General features: G+C 39.8%; 1 protein-coding gene across 4 annotated transcripts in view; it reads right to left on the bottom strand.

The window, feature by feature from the left end:
* Positions 1-27,822, bottom strand: part of LOC137890732 (3',5'-cyclic-AMP phosphodiesterase 4C-like) — a 94,972-nt gene that overhangs the window by 21,088 nt on the left and 46,062 nt on the right. For 2 of the 4 annotated variants that reach the window (XM_068734924.1, XM_068734921.1), the window contains exon 1: positions 27,420-27,701. The exons of the other annotated variants lie outside the window; for them this stretch is intronic. In XM_068734924.1, the coding sequence (XP_068591025.1) occupies positions 27,420-27,655 (236 nt within the window). In that variant the 5' untranslated portion in view covers positions 27,656-27,701. Of the gene's footprint in view, positions 1-27,419; positions 27,702-27,822 lie in introns of those variants that run through there. 4 annotated transcript variants of the gene reach the window in all.

Here is a 27,822-nt window from a genome sequence, read left to right as displayed (position 1 = left end):
GAAAAGCAGTTGGAATAGTTACTTTATTACATTAGAGTGTTTCACAGACTTACTGTGATTTTTTATGTTTTTGGTGGCAGTTCATTTTCACAGATTCACAATCATCATTGATCATCATTGAGCTCAGCAGCAGCTGCAGTTCTGAGCTCAATGCTGGTCAATGGCATTCATTCTCATTCAAATGTAGCAGAAGCCAACGGACTTCTAAAAGGGAGACAGCTCCCACTACTGAGGAAAATATGGTACTGCAAGGTCCCATAAACAAGGCTCTGCTCAAATCTTCGGTATTCTGCTCCATCTTGATTGTGTTTATGTGAGCTCTTCTTTGTATTATTCCTGATGGTATTTTGTTGGTAATTGTCCTGGAGGACAATAGGGCTAAAAAACAGCTGGTGCAATAAATATGTAAAATAGATTGGAACATACATTCCATTATTTTTCTGTAAAGTAAAGCAATTGTACTGAGCAAATTTATTTCTTCCCATCACAAATAATATTGAGATCAAACCGAAATTGGATGACAATGATATGGGTCCTTGAGAGCATATCAAGTTCTTGCCGCAGGAAGGAAAAATAATGTAAGTTGTAGAACAAATAAAGGATATCAAGCCAACAGTTAGAAAAAACTGTTTTTTTACAGTTTCAAATGTAAAGCTGTTATAGAGAGTATAAAATACACTTTCAGCGGAGCCCTTATACTAGTACCACCTCTACAATGCGTACTACTTGTTATACCACCACTTCTGCAACTAGCTAAGACAGGCATTCCTCCTTTAAACAGACAGGCAGCCAGCCTGGCGTCTTGTGGAGTTGCAGCAAGTTGACCTTGCTCTGTCTCCTGCCTCCAGCATTGTTTTCCATTTCTCTGACGTAAATGAAGGCTCCCTTTTCTCTCTTTAACTATGTTTTACTAAACTTTTCTCACACACACACACACGCAAGAATGCACGCACACACACCCCTCTACACCCACATCCGATCTTCAGCTTTTGTTCCCAGGATGTTTAGTTTGCACCTCGTCCACATATTGAAGAGGAGGGATCTTTTTTAAACCAAACCAAAAAGATTGCAGAGTTTAAAAGTGGTAATCAACAAAGTTTCCATTTTATCATCAGGCAGGATAAGTGTTTGCTCATTTGTCTTAGCTGAAAGCTGAGTGATGCTATTCTTTACTCAATAATCTCCAACTTTTTTGATAATTGATTAATCGTTTGAAGTCAAGCAGAAGTGCCACACATTCACTACTTTGCCATCTACTTTGCAGTCCTCAGAGGACTTGCTGCTTTACTTTACTTTATGTGGTAGTAAACTAACTATCTTTGGGTTTTGGGCTGTTGGTTGGACAAGACAAGCTATTTTAAGAGTCACCTTGAACATTTTTCCTTATTTTCTGACATTTTATGGACTAAAATATTAGCTGATTAATAGAGAAAATAATTAGTTGCAGCCTTACTGTTTTAAAGTTGGTGCCAAGATGATAGTTTTCATTTGGGGACAAATCTGTTTTATCTACACTTTGATATCAAAATAATTTACCGCAGTGAAGTGTTACAGCTTGACATTATACTAATCTAAAAATGTCTATAAAGCTGTTGAACAAAGAACTGCATTGATGTCACTCAAAGCATTTAAGTTACAGTCACTTTGACTTTAGGCCATGCCCAGAGCCAACTTTTTTAATCCAAGGCGGACTTTATGTCATCCTTATGAAGGCTTTTCTCAGGGTTAGCCTCTGTAACTGCACAACAACTTAGAACTATAGGATAGGAAATGCAAAGTACAATCAGTTCCAGTTATTGTCCGTGCAACCATGTTTGTGATGTGCTCATGGGAACTAGGACCGAGGGATTTAAGGAACTTTTTGTTATGTATGTGAGCGATACAGAAAACAAGCATCGAGGCCAGATGTTATCTGATGGGGGAATGACACAGATCCAGGGTTAAAGGTCAACCCACACACATGCTCCCTCCTGTTTTCTTTCCTTGTAGCGTGGGAATTGGCTTAGAGGGCTAAAGCATCACACCAGGAAGGAGGCAAGAGGTGAGGAAAAAAACAGACCAGGGAACACTTTATGTGATTTGCATGCATGCCTGTGAGTGTGCGTGTGTGTGTGAGTCAGAGAGTTCAGGGAGTAAAAGGGGGTTTGTTTGCTTTACACCTCAAACCTATTGTACATTTGATCTGAACGCAGCAGAAAAACACCCTGCTTCCCTCTCATCCAGCCCCCTGCCAAACAGATCTTTCCTCCTTAAAACCACCACTGTGTGTGTCTGTGTGTGTGTTCAACTTCCCATAACAACTTCCCATAACTACCTTTTACTGATGAAATAAATGTTTATTCTGAAATAAATCACTAGTTAATAGTTAAAAGACACAGACCATGAACGTAAGGCTGAGCAATATGGTCAACATCTTCTATCACAATATGTTGTCACGATAACAATATCACAATATAAGATGTTTTCTTGTAGGTCAATAAATAGTCTATATGAAATAACCACATGGTATAAGACTATTTTTGTATGCTCCTGAGGGAATTAAACACTTGACAGTATTTTCTCCCTTTTCAAGTTAAATTAAAGAGAACAAATAAATAAATATTTCCAGCTATACACTGAGTAGGTTTACGTGAGTGCATAAAAATGCAGATTAATCAGTTTGAGGCAATAGTTTGATTTAACAGAATTTTTTCAGATTTTCAGGGCAATTTGAGATATAGTATGTGCGTGTCAATCAATTTAGACAACGTAATTGTCTATTGCAATATCTTGAAATATGATTTAATCATGATATGATTCCATTGAAAGATGAGAAATTATTATATTGAAGTATCACAGAGCCCTACATGTCTCTGGTTCGAGTGCAGCCAGGGATTTTTGTTGCATCTCTCTCTCATTTGCAGACTTTTTATATTGGTGACATTGGTGAAATTGCCATGACTAACATTAATCAACTTTTTACAGTTACTATTTTACTTCTCACAGTAATAACACTACTGGAAACTCTTCAGATTGTCACATACAGTAGGTCAACATCAACAGCAAAAGTGCTCTTGACCAAGGCAACCAGCTGCTTCACGGTGAATATCGCTAGACAAAATAATACAGCAAATAATATTCAGAGAAACTGATGACACAGACATCTAGAAAATATCACTGCAAGCACAAAGGTCCTAAGATGCTATAGTTAACTTTATTGACAATCAGGATCAGGATCTGATAGAAATTCACAAGGTAATTGTAAGGCCACACACTGTGAGAACACAGAAGAAAAAGAATAAGAGCTGTTTGTTTTACCACATTGCAGCAACAAGACGTGCAAGCTCACGGATCCAGTCACTGCACTTCTCACCTCATAAATTCAGCAAAATACACTAAAAAGTGGGCAGGACTTGTCCTATATCCTATATTGGGCCATTCGATTTATCACCCTGTACTAGTTGAATTACTGTAGTCTTACTGTCAGTCTACTGCAAAGAGAAGATAAGTGAATGTTTCCAAACATGCAAAGATCATGAAATGTTACTCTTCTTTTTAGAAAACTACTTCCACTGTTGTATACAACCATATTGGATTGAAACTGAGTGCCACACCTCCACGAAGAGCCAGTTGCTCTTTCCATCCACCTGACCAAACAGAGCAAACACTTCGTGTCCAACATCAACATCTGATCTCAGAGCAACTCATGTCTCTCTAAATATAGCCAAGGGGAGGAGAAGGTTGCACAGAGTCAAGCCAGCTGCTGTGTTATTATTTTTCGTGTGACCTTTGACCTACAGGCAGAGGAAGGACTCTTAAAAATGGTGGAAGGCTGTGCATTGCAGGCCTTGATCCAAATCCTTGGAAGTTGGGAGGTTGGCCAGAGCTGGCAGGGATTTGTTGTTTGATCAAAAATACTTTTGCAAGGCAGTTGTTTGCTGTCTTGGGTGTTTGAACTGTGGTGCTGTGGTTAAAGAACAGTCTGCCTATGAACAAACTCACAAAAACAATGATGAATTTTAGCAGACTGGCCCTTTAAATATGAATGTGACTGGGGTAGTGCTCAAGTGCTTACATTTTTTGGAGTGCTGGGCGCCTCAAAGGTTGATTCACTACTCCGGACGGGTATTGATCGTGGAGTCTATGTGCAGTGATTAGCTCTGTCCGTCCAGCCGGGAAGAAATCCATACAGTGGCTGATCAGCATTAACATGATTAGAAACTGGTTAGTGTGTGATTATAGCCCCAGCAGTAGAGATCTAGATTTGGCTCCAGAATCGACCTGAAAATCAAACAACCTTACATCACATTGGTGAGCAACTGGACAGGCTGGTTCAGGGCACGAACACACACGCACAAACGCGCGCGCACACACACACACACACACACACACACACACACACACACACACACACACACACACACACACACACACACACACACACACACACACACACACACACACACAGTCTGTCTTTGCCCAGCAACAGGCTATGCCGAGTGTTCTTCTAATCATGTTCATACTGCACTAATTGGCGTCTTTCAGTATACAGGGATTGAGCCCGGTGGTAAGGCAGGAGTGTGCCACTTCCTCCACTAATTAGCCGAGGGGCAAACCAGGAGCAGCCAATCACATCGCTGACAGCGGGGCATGACAAGATGGAGACGACGGGGTAGTGTGTTTTCTCCAAGTCTTTCTGTGCCTTTTTTTGTCTTAATTGTTTTTAGGTTCTGACACCATGTAAAGCGTATTGAGTATTATCATTAACAATAGTAAGATGTGTAAGATTGTTACAGTATTGAATAAAAGACATTGGACGAAGATTAAAATACTTTAAAGAGTATTTTGTGTGTACATTTTATGAGTGATGAACCAATACAATATACTGGAATGGTATCAGCCCTGACACTGACCTTGAAGGGGGTCAGGAAGTTACAGACCCATAATAAATACAGTTTGTTTCTGAATGTTATTACATTTTTCAAAATAGCAATCCCTGAGGCATACATATCAGCACTGGTATCGGATCATTACTTGGTATCAGCACAGTTGAAATATCAGAATTGGTACTGGAAGAGGATGCATTCCTATCTTTAAGATATATAATTAATCATGTATGCAAAATATTTTTAATCATGAATAACATCACATGAGTTAGACATACTGCAAGAACCAGAGCTTCAACATGACCTGAGTCAATGTTCATGTATCATAAACTGATGACAGCATCTTTGAAACACTCACATACAGACACGCCATCTTGTCATATCACTGCTGTCTTTGTAATCTCTATAAAAACAAAATGTGGAAAGTCTCCCCCAACACCCATTGCATTTCCCTACCTGGCATCCGGCTGTGTAGGCAAAGCCCTGAAGTCTATGTAGGTGACCAAGTTCACCTGTGACGGACGCCGCCGAAGCAGACTGCATGTGGATGCCTTATTTCCTCGCTCGTTTGGATTACGTAAAAGTCCATCAAACACACTATTGTCTAATCCTGCAACAAATTAATGGCACAGAGCTGTCCCTGTCCCTGAGTTAATCACCATTCCTGGAGTCACAGAGATGTCAGCATAACACTCAGTCCACTATTCTACACAAGAACACACACAGTCACACACACACACAGTCACACTTGTCTGCTGACGTCAGTTGTGGTTTCATGACTGTCACTGCAATGTCGATCGACCAGCTCTCAGGCCTGCAATTATTCCTGACCCAACGCTCTGTGAGCTGCACTTCTGTTTTTCCACCAAATAAGAATCTTCAACACATAGGATGCTATGAAACACACAAAAAACGATACAAGTGGGAAACCAGCTGGCTGAGCTTGTGGAAGCAGTGGGATCTCTGTTGAGGCGTGTTTGTTGAAGGGAAACAGAGGAGTGACTCGTCCTGTGGTTAAGTGGGTTGAGGCATCAGCAGTGTATTGCGTGAACAATTTGGGATCAAGTCCAGTGAACAGCCACTGGCACGTCAATATTTCCTTTCAGCCCTCACCCAGGGTCAAAAATTCCTTTCACAAAAGTACAAGACTATTAGCTGAATAAATGAGTCGCTGTATGTATCTTTTAAGTATTCAACATGGGGGGTGATGGATCTTTCTAAAAAGATGTATATATACACACACTAAAGATCTGGAGATCTCTGCTGTTACACCCTAAAGAAAAAAAAAATCCCTGGAGCGGAAACTGGAGGGGTGTATGACATTATCATGACATCACTTGCAACAGCTGTGGGGAACACTGCAGTACATCTGTGAAGTGGCAAGGATCCTGACTAGAGACTGAATTAACATAAACACACAACAACAGCTGTCTGTGAGCATTAGACCAAAACTAGTCACAGCATCGACGGGAGGAGGTCAAATTCATCAATGAGGAGGTCATCTACATCTGACGACAGACACCATCTTTGAACAGAGACAAGTTACGGTCTCCCCCTCATATACAAGCACCTTTTAACACGTGATCTAAATGTCCAATACTCAAAGTTTCATACTTTTGATGAAAATTCCAAACTCCATCCTCTGAGGAGGATTGTGAGCTCCGGTAAAAGTGGACCTTTAATTGAGAATTTTTCCTCTATAATTATTTTGGCAGGTAAACAACTTTCCAGCCTTGGGCAGGTGAGCAGCAAAGTTCACTTCAGACATCAAATCGACTAATTCACTGACTATGAACTGCCCTAGATAACATGATCATCTCAATTTTTCCTGCTATCCTACTCAAACAAAGAGGAACACCTCCAGCGACTCGTGCAGTATGAACAACAACTGTATTGTGACATCACTCACAATACAGTTATTATTTAAACTACAGGTATTCCTGGAGTTTTGACCTCTTCAGACTGTTCCTCTTCTTCATGAATCTTGGAAGTACAGTAGGTGAAGTTGTGCCTGAAATCCCTACTGTGTTTCTACAGTAGCATACTCTTATTAGTCAGCCTCTTCTCTACAATCATATCCAAGTGTCTTGGGGAACCACTTAAAGTGTAGGAGATTATAACACATTCTATTGCATACTTGTTTTGGAAGAATATGTGTTGATTTTGAGATTGGTCACCCTACTGAATAAGTGAAGTTGTGCAGAATTCAATGTATGGAGACACAACCGCCTTAATCAAACCCATCAGATCCAGATCACCCAGATATAGGACACAAAAGTCAAGAGATGCCTGTGGAGGGCGAAATCCATCCACATTGTCAGTACGGGCGAGAGACCACTGATACAGTCAGCTGGTACTCATAGCTGTCTCGTAATGACAGAGCTAATGTGACTCTTCGTTTACATTACGTTGCAACATGCTGGCAGCTTGCTGTGCCCTTTGACCTCATGTAGAGCGAGCTGTGCGTCATGTCGCAGTGTGCTGACATGGGCTGAGGCCCTGAGGGCTGGCCAACCTGCTGTGACACCACCAAAGGTCAGATCTCATTTCAGAACTGTTGGGAGGGACAGGCTGTATGCAGACAGCACAAACAATTAGACAGTACCTGCATGGAGACTAGGAAGTCAATAGTTGTGGGGTGTTATCCTGCTTTTAAAAATCTGCTAGCCCTAAACTAATCTCATCAGTATGATTTACAGTTTCTGTTGTTTCAGGCTGTGAGAACATTATTTTCCCGAGTTTCCATGCATATCTAAGAATGAGCAAAATGCATTACACAGGAAAAGAAAGTACAAAGTAACTGACCGCAGTTGTCAGCTATACAACTGAAAATATGTTCATCAAAACTACCATGTTTTCAGTGCTAGTACACTGCTTATTCCTACTGATCACTTCCTGCAGCTGCATCAAAGTAACAGCCGGTCAGTTAAGACACATTATTGGGCTAATATTATGAAGCAGCTGCAGAAAAAAAACTTTGTTTAGGTTAGTTAAGCTTTGACGTAGGCTAATTACAAATCAACAGTTGGATATTTATATATCTTATATCTTATATTAGATTTGTCAGCAGATCAATTTTACTCAAATCAACAAGATGAAGAGCTGCAGGGACTTATTTCACTGTGGCCAAATCTCAGACCTCCAACAGAAAATCAGGGTTAGCAAAGCTGTTTCCTGAGCCTTCCTTTTCCTAAAGTTAAGTAAAACCTGTTTCAGATAAGTTTCCACCTTGACAAAAATACTAGTATATCCTTGTTGATACACCAACAGGAAAGAAACAAGTGTGACAACGTAAGAATGAGAGCAAAGATAATCTGAGGCACTCAATACAACAATATAAATATCAGCACAAAATATAATGACCTTAAAAATACAAATTGGTTGACCTCATACTACTTCATGAATAAACAGTAAGATGCTGCAATTCAAAAAATTATAACTTTGGTTTGCACAGGAGAAAACGTGTGTTTATACTTATTCAAACACTCAGATCTTTACTCCCATAACTAGTAAAACACAAACGGGTAAGATTCATCAAAGAACTATGAAGTGGGACGTGTTCAGTATGTCATTTCACAAGCAACAAAGAGCACACGCTGCACATACACGAGACATTTCATCATGACTGTCACCAACATGCAAAGTGCAAAACACTTCTGACCTCAGCAACTCAATCCTGTCTACAACCACCTCAAACAAATATCACATCAGAGCTCTAATTCATTGTATTAAACGTATCTAGTACTTCAAACACACTAAAAAACAGCTATTATTGAAATCAAAAATGTTATTCTATCACAGACATAGTTGATGATAAACTCATCAGCGCAAAATCAACAGCATCAAAACATAATTTTTTTAAATGTATTAAATACTAATATTTTAATTTATGTGATTGTTTTAAAAAAATAAAAAAGATACAAAATAAAAAAAAAGAATAAGAAACCTCTATCATTAAGTATGGGTTCTTTTGGGGCTTAAAGTGCTGAGCATTTTTGGTGACTGATGAATATATATATGAGCAGAATCATTGGTATCATTATTACTACAAGATAAATGAGCGGTTAGCTCCCCTTCTCACTGTATGAGTCAACGTTGATTCCTACTGGGAAGTAGATCATGATGAGTAAGTCAGAGGCTGATGGCATTCTTCATCATCACCATCTGCATCATCGCCATCATCATCATCACTAAAGTTACAAGTTTATAGACGAAAAGAGCAATAATGACCAGATGCCTTTACTACGAACCAAATTCAACATAAGCACAATATATTTTTGTTGTTCGGCTTCACTAAGCCTAAAACCGCAATCACACTAAGCGGTCACACAACGGAGGTTATCTGCGGTCCGTCTGTAGGGGGTCCCCAATGTTTATGACATGTTCAGGCTAGTCCAAAATTGTATCTACATCTTGGTAGTTCCCCAGAAAATAGCTGTGTTCCATTTCTTAGGCTGCATTTCCACTGACCATAATAACTGTCAATGTTGTTTTCAGATCAATTAAAATTCAGTCACGCATATGCTACACATAGACAGGGAGGTTGTGTATCTAATTGTATAATCAGCCCTCTTATGTTTAGATTGGGCCCACTCACGGAAATAAAATGCCCGCCCACGGATTTATGTCTGCCACCGGCACTGACTCAAGGATTCACAATCCACACTATGAGCGTGTTCACATAAGAGAGGCGATGTTTGCAGCATATGACCAATCTCAAAATGGACAAGTCTACTGTCAGCAGAGCAGCATATTTTACAAAAAGCAAACTTTAACATTACATAGATACAAAAAAGTTGAACACATAATCAAGACTAAAAGCAAGTATTCGGTTACTGTGTTGCTTGGCTGTATTCTTTAGCATGCATGACAACTTTTGCCTTATTCTTTCAGCTGCAATTGACTTAGGAGCAAATAATAACTAAATATAAAAACATCGCCCTAAGTACGCTTACTTTCATGTTTTAAAAGTAGGTCTGTACAAAGTAGTTTGAAGCTTCATTCATGACATTGACTTTCAAATTCTAAGTCAAACAAACACAGGACTTTCACCCAGCAGACGGCTGTTTGTGTCCCATGTGATACCAAAAGTAAATGTTGATTTTACACTTCTTACGTAACATTGTTACACTTATGTTAGAAAGTCAGCTGTTGGCAGTTTTTATTTATCGACACTAGTTACGCTGTTTCAGTGATTACATTAGGTTGTTTGAACAAAAAACATGTTCTTTTTTCTTAACCAAGTAGGATTGTGGGCTGAACCTAACCAATCGTTTCACAACGTTAACCACATGGCATTGTGCATCTCTGATAAGAGGCTGTTAAGAAACATATTTATGAAAGTATTTTAGATTCAGAAACACAGACAATGATTGACGAGTTATTTTCAGTATTAACAAAAACACAAACTTATGTAATGCCTTTTATACACGTTGATCTCTTATCTCGAACATCACCTGCCCTGGAGCGTGTGCAGCATACACATTACTTCAAAATTACTTAAAATTCAGGGCTAAACCTGAAGTTAGCCAACAAACTCAAATCATGCTTTGTAGAACAGGCCTCAGGACAAGATAGAAATGGCCAATTTGGATAAAACCTGACATGTATTATTATATTGTAAAAGCTATAATAAAAATGTTGAGGATATAAGAATGTGCACATTTGTTTAACACAGCAAATTACTTGACAAAGCAAAATACTTCATGACATGAATATAAAAATCATATTAAAATCTGTACAGCTACAAGTAAAGATTATTTGTATTATTTAATCAATCTGTTGTTTAATTCTTATTGTTGTTACCAATTAATTATAAATTGTGTATAAAATTATCAAAATACTAATTTTCTGTTGATTGACTTAATTGCTACAGTCCTGCTCCCAGTTCACGGTATAAACAGTATGCCAAGATGACAAATTTGTATTGCCTCACGTTATATATCAGGATGGAGAAAGACAGTTTACTATATGACAGTCATGGGGCACATAGTACATGAGGGTGTCAGGGGATGTGGGGGAATGTAACAAGACAGTACAGGGTGCGATAGAACGGGAGAAGACAGAAACGTAAAGGACAGAAGTGAAAACACAAGACGGAGTATGGCATTATAACTAACTGAGTAAACTGAGAACACATAACTATATCAGACAGTAAGTGTGGTGACTGAAACCTCACTGATGCCATTTCATACACAGCAAACTCCTGTCATTATAACCCTAAAAGCAGAAGCTAAATACCTTCACTGACAGACATGAATCTCTGTTTGTCAAAACTAGCTATAAAACCTTTGACTTTATGTGGTAAAGCAATGGCTGAATGAAAGCAGCATGTTTCTGCATAGGAATTAATGGAAACTACACAGGGTTAAAGGAATTTGGCCGACATTAAAATGCACTCTTCTTTTCAACACTGCTTTTTGACTGTGTTATTACACACATGTGGTTTATCCATCAGGCTTATAAATACGTCAGACTCTGCGTTCATTAGCAATCTCCCTTTGAAGGTTTTTTATTAGTGGGTTGACGTTATAAAGACACTTTGATCCCCCTCCCCGCCCAACAAGGCTGATGTTGTCAGAACTTTCTGAAAGGCTGGCTGCAAAATTAGTCATATTTCCTTCAGTGACCTTTAAGTCAGCAGCCACTTTCAGATATACTCTACAACCACTATACTAATGAAGTGCGTGTGTTGTTTTGTGTTACATGTAGTAGTGCATGAGCGCTGGGTAAATTATTAGGTCTGGTATGTCATCATATGCTTTAAAAAATGAAAATAAAAATGCTATAATTCTTCTAAGCAAAACTGAATGTTTTTTAATTGACAAAGCAGCATTGAAAATTCTTTAATTTTACTTTCATTCTTTTCAGATATTATTGAAATACTATACTTTCACTTTTGACCCTCAACCTTCAGAGAGTTCGTGCACAAAATGGATAAATGATGAAAGATATTTTTATAGGGGCCAGTTTAGGATTCTTTGTGAGTTTACTGTGTGTAATGTGTGAGAATTCTTTGGAGAAATGTGTGTAACAAACAGGCAGATACTGTATTTTATTTCAGGTGCATGTGTTTCAGTGGTAATAAGTGAATAAATATTCCAATGTCTTTTGCTACAAATTATGCAGTAATTGATGATATATAAAAAAAAATGTCAAAACTTCAAGCTTCACCACACACACACACACACACACACACACACACACACACACACACACACACACACACACACACACACACACACACACACTCAGATTCAAGAGACTCTTTTTTTAGAACCACGTCAGTCCATCTGACCATTACACTAATAAAGAACTTAAAAAACTAACTCAGATCATTTATTAAGATTGAGCTTAACTCTGCTGTCCTGTGGGTATTATTTTGACACCCTGGATAAAACTGATTTAGAAGTAAAAAGTACACATTTTGTTCAATCTGTCACCTGCAAGTTGAAGACTCTGACCCTTAACTTTCTTACACCTGACTGTAATTTTGACAATAAAGGAAAAGAGAGTTAATCTTCTCTCTAAACTCACAACATAAATCAAACTGGATGAAAGAGAGCAAAACTCAGAGTTAGTCCCAAAAATTAATTCTACATGCTTGTGAAGAAATTATCAAATTAAATTTTACTACCATAAGGTAAAAATATCAAATATGAGTGGCAGAGACAAAGGATGACTCTAGGGATAATTCAGAAGATTAAATAAAAATATCAACAAATACCTTTAAACTCACTGTGAGTTTAGTACGAATGATAGTGATATCATGAGAGGATACAAATGTAAAGTCACTATAAATGTCACATGCTGAGTAACACTGAAACATTATGAATCACATTAGAAATATGACAAGAATATTTTTCTTGGTATCAGATGTTCCAGAAATTATTCAAGGGTCACTGCAAGAATATTACAGTGCAATCAAACTGTAGAAGTCAGACATTTCTTTTGAATAAGAAAAATCTGGATAAATACTACAGTAACGTCATAGTGATTTGTATCATAGCTTATTGAAGTTGTTTGTCAGCAAATTAATTATGAAACTCTTTTGAAAAAGAATAGGCAGCTGTGTGTTAAGAGTTGTGCAACTAAAACATCTGGATTAAAACCATATCTGGCCTACCGCCTGCGTTTCTGCACAATGTCGATGGGCCGGTTGACAGCGCACGGCGACCCGCAGATATTCCCATTCCTCACTTTGAGATAGCGATCCTGGACCGAGGGGGCCAGGTACATACAGTTAGTCGGTAAACTCATGTTTGTGGCTGTTTTTTTTGTCTCCCTTCGAGTTTGTTCTTCACTAATTCTCCTCGTCTTCCTCCTCCGGGCGCTCCTCTACTTCTCGGCTCTTGTGCGCTCTCTCCTCTCCCTCCACACCGCGCCAGGTTTCCATTGAGGCGCGGACAGACGGAGGAAAGCCCTCCTCCGTGCGTTTCAGCGGCATGCCTCCAGTCCAGAAACAAGTCGAGCGTAAAAAGAAGGAAGGGGGATCAAAGCAGAGTGGGTTTTAAAGAGTAATTTCCTTAGCGCTGCTGTTTCATGCGGTCTGGAGCGCTGAACACGGAGAGCTTGAACTCGTGGTTTCAAATCCACATTGAGGAGTTGAGCGCTAAACTCTCTCTTCTCTTGGAGATACACTCCTCCCTCCTCCCTCTTTCCCTCCCTCTGTCTCTCTATGGCTCTCTCTATGGCTCTCTCTCTCTCTCTCTCTCTCTCTCTCTCTCTCTCTCTCTCTCTCTCTCTCTCTCTCTCTCTCTGTCTACACATGGACCTCTTAAAAAAGACATGAACTATGAGTGAGTGTATGTGCAGTATGTGTGTGTGAGTGAGAGAGATAGAGGGGGGTCTCTGGTCGTATATAGTTGCCTCACGTGTATGGGGTTGTGTGTATAAAGTGATTTGTACAGTGTGTGCGCGTGTGTGAGAGGGAGAGAGGTAGTGTATATGCACATGTGGTAAATGTGTTGTGTATGTGTGCACTTAAAAACAGGGAAACTCTCTATAGCAGTCGCCTGTGGATTATTTAACCGCTAACAGGCTCAGCAAACACACACACACACACACACACACACACACACACACACACACACACACAGCCTCAACATCACAATCAACACAATAAATCAATTTCCCACCATGACAAAAAAATGTTTTAAAGTTTTTTTTCTAAATTCAAATCATAACAAATAAATCCTTGAACACAATCAACCCTCTAATATTCCCCCAGCTTTACATCAATAATAAATATTAAAAACTCATTCATGCATTTCCATGGCTTTAGACTGTTTATATGGTCTTACTGACCATAAGTACGGTACATTTATAGCAGCAGGTTTAATTATATAATTCACAGGACAACTTGGAGCTCCAACCTGCAGTGTGCTTCAGCAGAGGAGCACCATTCAGTTTCAGCAGTCAGGGAGTGACGGACTTACTGGAACGGCTGATCTCACCAACTAACCATCTCGCTGCTGTCGACATCGTTGACAAATATTTGTCTTTTAAGAGACAGGGCAAGCGGCCGAGTTGGACGTGCTGGCAGGCCCGTGAACGAGGAGGTGGAGTGCGGGGGCCTTCAAGTATTCATTTCCTACTCGGCATATTCAAGTTTAAACATTAAGATGCAGGAACTTACCTTGAATGTTCTAAATACAGAGCGGCAACTCCGGCATAATTCCATCTCCTGAAGCAGACCCACAAACTGTCTTATTACTACCAATGACGCTGAGGGACTTCTATGCTCTCACAATTCATATTATGAACATTGAATCAATTCAAGTAGGCTTTTAGCACATCAACTCAGACACCAAGCAGCATCTCGCATCATTCCGCAGGTCAAGAACTCTTCAAGCTCTCTGGTCACAGACCTTAACGGCATCAATGACACCTTTTACATTTTTACTGATCCCTTTATTGCTTACATCACAAGTGTTGAAGCCTCCACTTTAGACCCTGAAACTACTGAGGCGCTGGACTCCCCACTGGCAGAAGTAATAACGCCTATGCAAAATAATAAAGCTCCATAGTCAGATGGAGTTTTCTTCAAATAAATTGACCCCATTGCTTCTTTCAGTGTTCAATGGATCTCTGGAATGGGGTTCCTTACCAAAAAACAACCAAAGCATCCATAACAGTGCCTCTGAAAAGTGGTAAGGATCCAATATTCTGCTTCTCCTATAGACCTATGTCTTTGTTCAATGTCAACGCCAAGATTTGGGCAAAAGTACTAGCTAGGCATCTCCAAAAAAATCGCCCAAGTTTAATATCAAAGGCGCAAGAAAGGATGACAAACAATCTTCCATATTTGTTGTATTAAATTATCCTGAATGACTATCTCGCCTTTAGTGGAACTGAGTCAGCAAACCACATTTCGCTGTTAATGACAACAGTCTGGTATAATGTAGGGCTGGACCCAAATATTCTATTCGGATACTCATAAATTAGGTAAGTATTCGGTTTCAGACAGAAGCCTCACAACACCGGCATTTAGTGGAGAGGGCCTGCAAACGTGACTTTGATGTATACGTCTACACTTGCACACACAGAGGGACTAGAAGAGGAGACGCTGAGCGCAGACAGAGGCATATATACATACATGCACCGTATTCGGGAAAGCCCTAGTATAATGTCCACATCACTGTCACATGATCACTGTGACCAATCCGTTGCATTGCCCTCGTTCAAAAACAAGTTCCTGAGACAATTAACTTAACTCTTAACTTGGGGAACTTGCTCCTAACCCAAAAGGGGAAATTCCCAATTTGATTGGCCTCAAAGGTGGTGACCTGTATCTGAACCACTTCACAGTGAAGTGTTAACTGTCCCTGGACATGCTGTCAGTCACAGTTCAACACCTGTTTGGCAATGCACTGTTGCTTACTTATGTGCACAGAGTGGGGACTGCCCATTGTGTGTATCTGGCCCACGTTTCCCTACTCACTATAAACTGACTCTTTCCCAATGAGATCGACTCACAGAAGTTGAGGATTTGCTCATAGAGTACCCAACGTGGAACCATTTTGCCTTGGGAAGACCCTTAACAGGAGTTACTGCCTTGACAACATATGCAAGCCCTTGCACTGTGATATGGTGATTTATGCAAGTCTCACTTTCAAAATCGCTTCTAGTAAACTTTCCTAGATCCGATTTTTGTGCAAACCAGCGCTGACTTGATTTTGAACTCATGCAATGGAATAACAGCTAGATCATTCACAGGACTGAACACAGATGGACAGACTAAATGAGGACTTACAACCAAAAACACAACTTTTTCTTTGTGACCAATATTTTACACCAAAAGCCGTGGAAGGAACAAGTATTAAGTTTTTCATACAGTGATTTCCAATATCACATTGAGCTGTTTACCATGTTTTGATTTTTGTCTTAGTTACACTAAACTGAAACCCTAGCTGTACCCCTCCCAACATGGTCTCCTCCCTCCTGGTGCAATGTGCTTGTGAAACATGTTGGACCTCAAAACAGATGCCGGGGTGGAGGTTTGCTGAGAATGAGAGTGTGGGAGGCCCCTGTGTAACCAAATCCACCTGCCATATGACTTCTACGGTCCAGCTGGCTGCTGGCTCTAAAGACAACATAACGTCTGGTAATGGGAATAAGCTACCAGTTGGGAGTGTAATGCATGTGTGTGCATGAGTGTGTTTGGGAGTGTGATAAAGTGCACAGCTAACTGTCTGTGTGCGTCTGTGCCAAGTTTATAGTGACACACAGTATCAAACTTATATTGACCTTTTATCAAAACATCTGATATCAGTCAGTCTGCTGATGATATGATGGAAATTCACAGCGACAGAGAAACTGGCAGGAAAATCTTCATTAATTAATTTAATAGACATGTTCACTATTTTACAGTCCGAAGCTTAAACACACATGCATAAGCAATAGGGCTTCAGACTCTGGGCCTCAAAAGCCATAACAGATGAAAAGGATATGTTATATATGTTTATAAATTATTCTGCAAGACTGTGCTCTCTGTCAGAGTGTCAAAACGTTGTCTACACATGTATGCGTTGTCTTTACCGCACTACATTTGTGACGTCAGAGCTGAGAAAGACTTGCACCACCTAGTGGAGACATTGTTCAACTGGCACATTTGTTTCAGTGCAGTGACTTGCAGCCATGCTGTGTGCAGGTTTTTGATTCAGCTGATTTCAATGGTTAACATCCTTTTAACCAAACAGGAGATTATCAGAGAGCTGTTCAGTCAAAATGAAAATCCGCCTTCATGCCACAAAGTGTAAAGCAACAGGATCACAGTGTCTGTGAGGTCACTAATTAAAATAACACCACAAATGGTTTGTGCTGCTTTTACATGCAGTCCTCTGATATGTGTCTGATTTGTGGCAACGACACTGGTGGTTGCTGCTTAGTTGCACATGTTTATATCCTCCTGCAGGATTGCAGTTGGACTGCTTCTCCTTTAGCTCCCACAAAACACACAACCTGCAGTTACAGTTGACCAGAATGTGTTATTTAAGAGTTTAGTGTCTCTGCATTTGGTTGTTGTTTGGCTTTATTATTCACTGAGTTATCTAGGACATCAGAGAACGTTGATATTTAGCCAATGTGAGTAAAGTCAGATTGCTGATTCAGTCTGCTGAAGATGGACTGACTATCCAGCAGGGGTCCCGCTTTGCCTAGAAACTGCTGTACATTTACACACAGGAACGAAACACACATATACAGACACACTAAGCACAGACACAGAAAGTCAGCGGTGACATAGTGTGAAAGAGGAAATCTTTCAACCCTCTGTCAGACCACACCCTTTCCAGCATTAAAAACCCCAAAAACATCTTACACATCTCAACTTCAAGAGCAAAGCTGACTCAAAACTTCTCCCAACTGTTTATTCCACTGCTGCTAAAACGCAACACCCAATTTGGCAACTTGACCAGAAAATACTAACAGCCATTCTGTGGTGGAACAATCAATATGGATTTTGGGACGGGTGGCTGTGGCAGTGTGTGCGTGTGTATGTGTGTGTGTGTGTGTGTGTGTGTACATGAGAAATGAGAAACACATGTCACATTCACGTGTTATGTGCTGCCAGGCTGGCGGGGCTGAGGAACTATTCCAGGCTTGGGGACTTTATTTTGGGGGTCTGTTATTGCCCCCCCCCCCACCACTCTGCAAATCTTCTACTGGGAATGCACTATATATGATAGGACCAATATGGTTGCCTCAGTTAGGGTGATCTGACATTCTTTGATCCGAGGTTGGATTTTTTTTACAAAATTGAAAATTACCATTTGAAAAGTCAATGCAGGATTTTATGTTCTACAAGAGAAAAGGGCAGAATTTCAGAGGGGAAAGCCGTTTTGAGCAATGTTTCTAAAAATGCTCTTTTTTCTTTACGTCATTAAAGACAGTGCAGAGAATGAAGAAGCTCTCCCTCTGTGTGTGTTGGAATCCAAGCTCTCTGTGCTTCATTCACATAGCCATGCCGCCACACGTGCTTTCAGTGCATGTTTGTGCAATTGAGCATGCCCCACTGGCTAGCTCAGGTTAACACTGTTAGCTATTAGCTGTCGCCATATTGAGAGCCACTGAGAGGCAATAGAAATTATCCCAATATGGTATATTTAAGATTTTGGGAGATACTGCAGGTAACGTAGGGACAGCTTCACCTACTACCAGAGCTGCAGTGTTTTTAGAATCAAAGCAAGGAGTGAGTAGATTGACTCTTATATCTAGCATTGGCTGGACATGTTCTATGCATACAGATAACACACTGCACTTACATGACGTAGGAGAGCAAATATAAGTAACGGCATGCCAGTCTTTGCCAGATCGTTCAGTTTGCCAACATGGTACTAACACTATGGGCAGTTTCTTTCAGTCACTTAAATCCTCGTGTTTGCTTGAACTCTGTATAATCTTGTGTTTTCCGGTGCCTTAGATCCATTCTCAGCCTGCCTCACTCAACGCCTCGGCAGTCTGCTTCCCAGCCCGACAGCTCAGCTCCCGTGGCCTGCCCCGCTCCACTGCAACCCCCGGATCAACTTTCAACACACATTTCTCAAATAAAGTTGTTTGTGAACTTTTGTAAAGCTCTGTCCGAGTTCTGCTTTTGGGTCCCAATTCCAATGTACACAACACATCTTCCACTTGCACCAAAGCACACTGGGTGGACAAAACATAAGAAACACCTCTCAGAATTACACATTACAATTTAATAGCAAACTCAAAGTTAACCATAAAGTCCAATCATCGCCTCTTTAAAACAGTTTGAACAAAAACAGTGTAAACCTCATGAAGATAGAATGTATTGCAGGGGTGCTGTATCAGACTGCATGTGTTTTAAATTAGTGTACATAATAAACTGGGAACTAAGTATTTATTGTATTTGTATTTGAATATTCTTTCCCGTCAATGGTTAATACCACTTTTTAGCCACAGGGTGGCAGCTTTGCTTTACTCTACACATAAAAATGTCTTAATACCAATATTATGTTGTCTTTACTTCTGGGTTTATTATGTACAACTTGTGAACTGTATAATCTATCCATACTAACGTGCTTTTTTCAGAAATATGTGCATGCTTACATTTTTCTGTGTATACAATGGAAAAAACGATATCACAGCATTATTTCCAGGACACACATTTCGTAATACTGCAAAAATATAAATATTGCAAATCTTATATCAGTGGGTCAATCACCATTGTGTTAACATGAAAATCTTCGAGATTGCCACGTTAACACAGGACAGTGCAGCACAGATTTTGTGGTTCGGAGTTTACGGGTTAACATCATTATGAGCCAGTCAGATCAATGTCTACAATTTATATTAACCAAAGCGACCAAAGAGGTTACATACTCAGTCACATATATTCACTGTGAGACTGTAAGATACTTTGATGAAAGCTGAAAAATTATTAGACCATGGGCCTTTTGTATTTTGCCTTATAAAAGTTTTCTCAACATTGCAAGATCGAGCATTTTTAACCATTATCCCTATTTAATGCTTCTAGTTTTAAGTGGATAAATTGTTTGTTTTTTTTCTTCTTTTTTTCGTAGATTTGGTACATCCCTAGTTCCAATCATGTGTTTTGAGCTTTGGTGGTGAGGCTAACTTGTGGTTTACATTTGTACTGCAGAATGAGCCTTGTTGTCTTAACTGCAATTCATGAATATAATAAAACATTAATAGTTTGAATTTATATAGTGCTCAACAGTGAGGTCCTGGAAGTGAAAATTCCATTGTTTTTTTAATCAAGGATTTGAATTATTAGCCATAATGTCGATGGTCAATGGTCCTGTAGAGCCCACAAGTCAATATATCAACCTTGATATAACATAAAAAAACACATTTTATTGGCGGCGCCATGTAGTGTAAATGTAGTGTTTACATAATTTTCCTAAATATTAATCCACTGGGGACTCTAACCTTCCTCTTTAAACTGCAGCTTTAATCTGTACATGATCTGGATATTTTATGTTTACAGTTTAACCGTGCGTTAGCATGAGTCACTTTACCAAGTCACTCTGATGACATGCCAAATCATGACTTAGAAACATTTCCAAATCCCCCCCAATGTCCCTAACCCTCGAGTAGATCTCTCTGCATCTGACAGATATGCAAAGTTACCAGAAAATATTCTTTAAGTTTTAGAACTTTAAGAAAGAAAAACAAAAAGATTTGGGCTTTGGTTTCTGTTGTCTGTGACTTAGAGTCATTTCAGATATAGACAGTATTGTAAGTCTGCTAGTAGCTGTGAAACAAACTTTGTCCTCTTTGAAATCGACTATGACATTTCTTTGTCATTTGAGGGAATTGTTACATGGTAATCAAGAAACTCACTACATTGATAAATGTTTGAGAACTACATCATTTTTACCATCCTCTTAGCTGGTAGGTTTGAGTTTAAATGGGAAAAGCCAACATTCATACAGCAAATACAAATAACAATAATCACAATTGATTTGACTCTTTGAAATCATACACTGTGTATTGCCTTTGTCAGGCAGAATATTCTATTGTGCAATTACAAGTGAACGTAATTATTTTCATTATTATTTTTCTGTAGATTTTAATTTACAAAAACAGCCACAAGTGCTAAAAGCAACACACATGTAGTAGTAGAGTCTAGTTCTGTACCAAGTTGGTATTTTCAGTTTCCTTTTTGTTTTACTGTATGGCTCTTGCTGTGGGTGATGGCAGGGAAGGCGTGGCATGTGTGTGTGGTCATGCTGGAATGTGGTATGGGAGGCTCAGTTGACCAAGCTATAAGCACATGTGCGCGCACACACACACACACACACACACACACACACACACACACACACACACGGCAGAGTGTGTTTCTCAGTAGTGTAACATGAGTCAGTCCATCATTGCACATCAGCAACAACAGGCGGGGCTATCTATTCACCAGCAGCCTCTCTCTGCTGGCAGACTGACAACAATGTCTCAGGCACAACATACACATATATAAACAGTGTCAGAGAAAATTATTATTCAGAAATTGAGGCACTTGCATTTATAGAAATTGAGAATCTCCCTTCAGTGCTCTGTGTTCACTTAGCAGAGCATTTGTCTCAGGGTCATTGTGCTGGAAAATGTCTCTGGGAGACTTTCAGCAAAAACAGGAAGTCTGTTGAATGAAACTTGCCACAAACAAAACTTGCTTCCTCTCAAAAGCCGTTGGGTAAAATGCCAGCAAATATAAAAACACTGCATCTCAAGAACCACTAACTGACACACTGGCCTCAAACGTCAGAGTGCTGGGTGACACACAACCTATGAGCCCATACAACCCTTTTTACTGTGCAGACCACCATTAGCATTGTCTATAAAATAAACATTTCCTCATCAAATCTTCTTCTTTTAGGTTTCTTCAATCTGATGAACATGTTCCAGTTCATTAAGGAGCTGTATTTAACATTTTAAACATAAATCTAGCATCAAACAAAGATTTGCTATGTAAAGATATAGTGGAGTTATGTCTACCTGAGCAGAGAATGAAGTCACTCGTCCTTTGTGTGTGCTGTTATGCAAAATCTCCATCCTTTGTTGACATAGCCGGACCGACTGTGCATGCTTTTAGTGCATGTGAGCGTGCCCCACAGGTTAGCTCACAGCCGTCGCTCTGCGCTGCTCTCATAGAGCAGATATAGCTGATAGTGCCATCCCAACCCACAGCATTGTCGCGAAAGTGTAGCAGCCACCCTCCAGTTCCCCCTCACGTTAACACTGTTAGCTCTGTCAGAACCTTATCTGTAGTCGGCTCGCCGTCGGCATGTTGATAGCCGTTGAGAGGCCATCGAATGGCTCACAATCTCAGATCTTGCTCCTTTCACACATTGATAAACCAAATTCACACTAACCAACTAATTATCATTTTTCGACAAGCATAAACGTCAACATCCTGGTTGTAATTACAACTGGGAAACTCATTCTACATCCAACTTAATCAAAATAAAGTGCCTGAAAACCAAACCGCCATGAATGGCTCTTATCAGCCAAAGAGCGTCGTTTAAGGTGCAGTAATTAAACCCAAGTACGAAGCTATATCTTCAACTTACAGTATCTATAAACCTTATCAGACCAGCTCTATCTAACATATGAATCTTTCCCATCTCTACCATCTATATGGTGCGCAACAGTGACACTTCCCAGAATGCTGTGCCGATGAAGAAAATGTAAAGTGATACTTCACTTTCTGGTCCAATTCTGTTAGTGAGTGTGCAATTGGTTTACTTGCCTCCAATTAATTATAGTTGCAGTTGATTTTTTTTTTTAAGACACCAAACTCCTTTTTTTGAACATCTGTTCAATTTATTTTCATTACTAGGAAGATGAATTGCAGATGAATTGTCATCACTCTTCCACTTTTTCTCAACTCACTATTCATATGATGTTAAGAACAGTCTAAGCTTGTGTCTTTCCATAAACAAATATATGCCAGTTCTGTCTGTCAATATTCAAATTAGACCATAACAGGAACCACTTAAAAAACCCTGTATGTATTATCAACAATAACAGTAAAATCACTAAATGTATAGTGTTCTATTTAAACATGACCTTGTCTATTGGTGTTGCCCAGACAGTGAAGCTATCATTCCAGGTCTGTGAGCCCTGCGTGCAACGTGTATGAGCACTCCCTCTCATGAATATGAGCGCTGAAAAGATGCAGGATGCATAGATTAGGAACATACCCCAGGCACGAGTGTCTCCGACCGTGTCCGAAACCAGTCGGCGCCCCTTTCCTGGCCAATCGGAGGTCTTTGCTCATTGTCCTTTGAGCTCCTGACTCATACGAGACACTAACATAAACTGAACATCTGAACCGAGCTTCCTGTGGATTCTTGAACACTCAGTCCGTTATTTTTCTGCCATGATCCACCGGGTTCTTCTGGATCGGCTCCATGAGGTTTGTATTGCAATAAACCATAACACAGGAAGTTTCCAGGTAAGAAAACAAAACTGACACAGTCAGATGGAGGACAGATCTGATTAATCCTCAGAGCTTCAGAATGAATAAAAAATCATTCAGGAACGTTGCAGAGTTCTCCGAATGAAGTCCCAGCCAGGCAAGCCTCAACAAGGCTGACTGGAGTATGATATTCAATGAGTTTCTCTAGAAGGAAGAAGCAAAGAGGGAGCTGTTGTAACTGAAGACTCAGCTGCATTGAACAGCTTTCCACAGTTGTCTGTCCTCTCTTACTGATTTGTTGTTGTTGTAACCACTCAAAGTAATCCACGACGTGACATTGACTACATTCCTAAAAGGGACTTCAGTAGCACAGCTCCACATTGTACAAGCGATCTGGAGAGAGAGTTTAAAAACTTTCAAAGTAGCTTCATTACTCGTCTTCTGTCAGTCAGTCACTCTGTTTGCAGGAAAGGGGGGTGGTTGAGTTGTTGCATGAGAGCAGTGATACGGCATAGCGTCAGCGAGGGTTGACCTCTTCCTCCAGCAGTGTGAGAGCATGCGGAGTCCCCTGGGGTCGTTGTGGGAGCTTAGGACAGCCCACCAAGTCCTCAGGAGCTGTTGAGAAGTCTGTTTTCCACAGGATATCCAATGCCAAGACAAATATACAATACCTAAAAGCTTTGGATCAAGTTAAAGGTTGATCTTCTTTTAAGCAACATTTCCAGATATCAATAAGATAAGACAAAGACAAAACATTGCGTGTTGACCCTTTCTGAGCTTTGAGAGACTGAAAATACTCCTATATTGAGACATTTACAGAAGAACTTTTTAGTGAGTCCCAACTTGTCAAAGGGAGATACTCTACTGCGTGGCTGGTGGGTGTTTTTGTGTCAGAGCTGGCTTGGCTCAGCCTTCATTGACACGTGAGATCAACGGGCCACCTGACCCGACACCCTCCTTCTGTTGCCCTGCAGCTACATAATTACAGAGGGATATTGTTAGAATTGGTGCTGGGCAGGGTGGCAAACAAACACAAGCTCACATTTACAAAAACTATATACAGTAGAGTTTATTGAGAGCTTTAGTGTCACATACTGGTGTAAATTATTTTCATTATAGATTATTCAGCTTTTTTTTATTGATTAATCAATTAATCGTTAAGTATATAAAAAGGCAAAAACTAGGGAAAATGCCCATTACCACTTCTCTGAGCCCAAGATGATCGTGGTCCTTAAATGTCTTCTTTTGTATGACCAACACTCCAAAACCCAAAGATATTCAGTTTACAAGCAACAAATCCTCTCACTTGAGGCACTTGAACCAGAGAATGTTTACACTATTTTTGCATGAAGGATGACTGAAATGATAAACCAATTATCAGTATCATATAAAATACATTAGCTGCCAAATGTATCTGTCAGTCAGTTTGATTAGGCTAATCGACAAATCATTAGCTCCAGTCTAAATGCTAAAAATAAAATTAAAGGAAAAACTGAATACTGAAAATGATAATATTGGCACAACAACCAATCCTAATATAACATAAAATAGTTTGCACACACACAAGACCATTTGTAAAGATCCTAGGATCCACAGGACCATGTTTGCCTGAGGGAGAAAGGCAGTCGAAGAGTGAGAAGATAAATTTCACAACTTCTCTACACTCATTAACTTTTCACACATTATGTGATAGTACTGTAAGTCAGAAGCTAAAAGATAGGATGGTGCTTCAGCCAATAGACTATTGACTCAGAAGTGAGATAACACCCCTGCCATACGATCACATACCCCACCTGAAACCAAAAGATTCCTATTTAACCTAAAGGAGACAGCAGTGAGAGCTCACCAACACATAACTGCTAAAATGATGTGCTTAAAATGAAGACTGTAAAATATTTGTTGGCGTTATTGTTATCTTCGTGTGCCGTCTTCCGGGAGAGTATATCGATGTTTTCATTCTAGACTTTGCTTATAGTTTTCCCTAAGCATATTCAAACCTCAAGAAAAAAAAATCTTGAATCCTTGTGTCTTTTAAATCATGGAGGGGCAGTATGAGAGGTAAAATGGCACACCAGTAGATATACAAGCCATAATATAGATTTGGCTACGGCCCCAGTTCTAGATTAAACCAACCATGTAAGTGTTACCATCCATTGTATTTTCACATTGCTCACACCAGAGAGGAGTTGCCATTTTGAGGGCCAAGCTTTTGTTTCTCACTGCTGGCACTTTCATTTTTGGTTCAGATAGAGGGACACTTGTTCCGTGGCAACAGTCAAAACCACCACAACCACTTCCCTGAGGGTACACTACGAACTAGAAAGAGGATACTGCATAGAAATACCTGATCAACTTGTTTGTCTGGTCGATGCATTTATGTGAAGTATGTTATAATAACAACAACAACAATGAAGTGAAGTAATACAAAGATAAATAAACAGACCTATGAGCCTGATATAAAAGCTTACAACCAAACAATTCTTATATGAATGGTCACAGCACATTAAGATCCCTACGCTTTAGTAGTGCCTTGATCTACCAAAGCCTTGTGGGGAATTTAACCTTTATCTTTATAGCACTCGTCAATTTGTATTGTTTTTATACACATACTCAACTGAAACACTAACTCAAATTTTTCACTGTGCACATTTTTTTTAATTGTTTTCTAAAGCTTTTGCAATACTTGCAGTATTTATACAGAGGTTTAAACCTCTGTATAAAAGTCTTAAGTGTATTAAGTTCGCCTGATTTCCTGACACCCATGGATCTCGTCTATCTACCCTCATTTCCTGTCACTTCCCTACTGTCCTCCGTCAAATACAGGTAAATATGGTCAAACAATATACCAAAAATATTACCTAGGAAACTAGAGTTTTAACAAGAGCGTAAATGTATTTTTGGTCGTTTAAATGTTGATCTCCATCACCACAACTTAGATTAAGTTGCTTTTGTTTTTACTTTGATGATGAACTTACCCTAATAACTGGAGTAATAAGAGAAAGCAAAGGTGTGTATGGTGCACTTTACTGTCATTTCTCAGTATTAAAGTCCTCTCAAGATGAAACAGATGTCTTCAAGAGCAACATTTACTCAGATCATCATGCAACATTGTGATTGTACAAAAAAGACCAAAATGTTGTTGATGCTCATTAAATCCTTTTCTACAAATAAAACAGTGTAGAAATATTACAACATTACATGTTGTATTAGACATAACAATCCTCTTTACTGTGTGTTCACAGACTGATAAATGAGGGCTTTAGACAGCAGGGTAAATTTCCTTTCTAGGAGTTATTTCAAATGGAAAATCAATTTCATACGTCATTACCCATCAGCACTGCTTTTTCTCGCACAAACATGGTTTATATCTATTTATATATATCTATTTTAAAAATCAGAAAATGACTTCAGAATGTCACGCAGATATCTATACATTCTGTTCTAAAATTACTAATAATCTCCACCCACCACAATAACTATCTGTCATTGTCTTTTAAACATTTAAGACATGTAATTCCAATTAAGACATTGTTGCTAGAAAATTAAATTAACTTGATTTTTGCTGACGTAAAAGAGCCGCATGCTTTCTATTTTCAGTCACGAGGAACAAATGGCGCAGCATTAAGCATGAGCCTTGTTTACTGCGATGAGGTAATAATCCCTCTGAATTCAGCTTTGTCTCTGCTGAACAGAAACCTCAGGTCAGAGACGAGCAGTCCAGCTCCTCCTATTGGATCTATTCTCCTCACTATTTGACCTACGCTGCCTGCTGAACACAGCGCTGAACACCTTAGGCACAAAACAAGTAACTCTCTTTCATTGCAAGAACAACGAGGTCCATTGAGATGACACCGGTCCCGACGTCAACAAAATCATGATTTCCCACAGTTACCTTCTCATCGGACAATGGGCCTTTTTTGCCACAGCAAACCCATGACACACATCTTGATGAAGTGAAAATGCCCCTTTACCTTTATCAGCCCCTGAAACAACTTGAGGTCATCCAAATTTAGAAAGGTGTCAAAAACACTGAAGATGATGGCCTTCAAAATGTATCTATTTTATCCATGTACAACTACAACGTCTCAAAAGAAAGTCCTGTAAATCCTGATTACGTAATATCCATGCCAAAGGTTTGTAATTATTAATACTACCTGGGTGTGTGTGCCAAGGTGAAGCGCCTCTGCAGGGCGATGCTGCGGTTCATGAGGAGCTTGCGGAACAGCAAAGGAGAGTGCCGGGGGGAGTTTCGGGGAGAGTTGCAGGGGGACATCCTTGGGGATCCACAGGGTGATCCAGACGTTGACTGTGGTTTCAGCTTGATGGGCTGAGTGCTGCTGAGCGGGAAGGAACCAGTCTCCCCAGAGCTTTCCAAGACGGCCTCACTCATACTGCTGTAGAAGGCTTTAACGAAACCTGGTCTCTTACGCTGATCTCTTGTGCAACCCTCGCAGTCCTGTCAGGTGGTCCAGGTTGTCCATCTCAAAGCAGCAGTATTCTTCAAGTGAATTCATATAATAACTCGTAAATCTGTCTTGTAATAATGCCCTACACACT

This window comes from Cebidichthys violaceus, unplaced genomic scaffold (assembly GCF_023349555.1).
Source record: "Cebidichthys violaceus isolate CVI_PGR_0920_01 unplaced genomic scaffold, fCebVio1.0.p SCAF_68, whole genome shotgun sequence".
Lineage (NCBI taxonomy): Eukaryota > Metazoa > Chordata > Actinopteri > Perciformes > Stichaeidae > Cebidichthys > Cebidichthys violaceus.
This window is presented reverse-complemented; position numbering and strand designations above follow the sequence as displayed.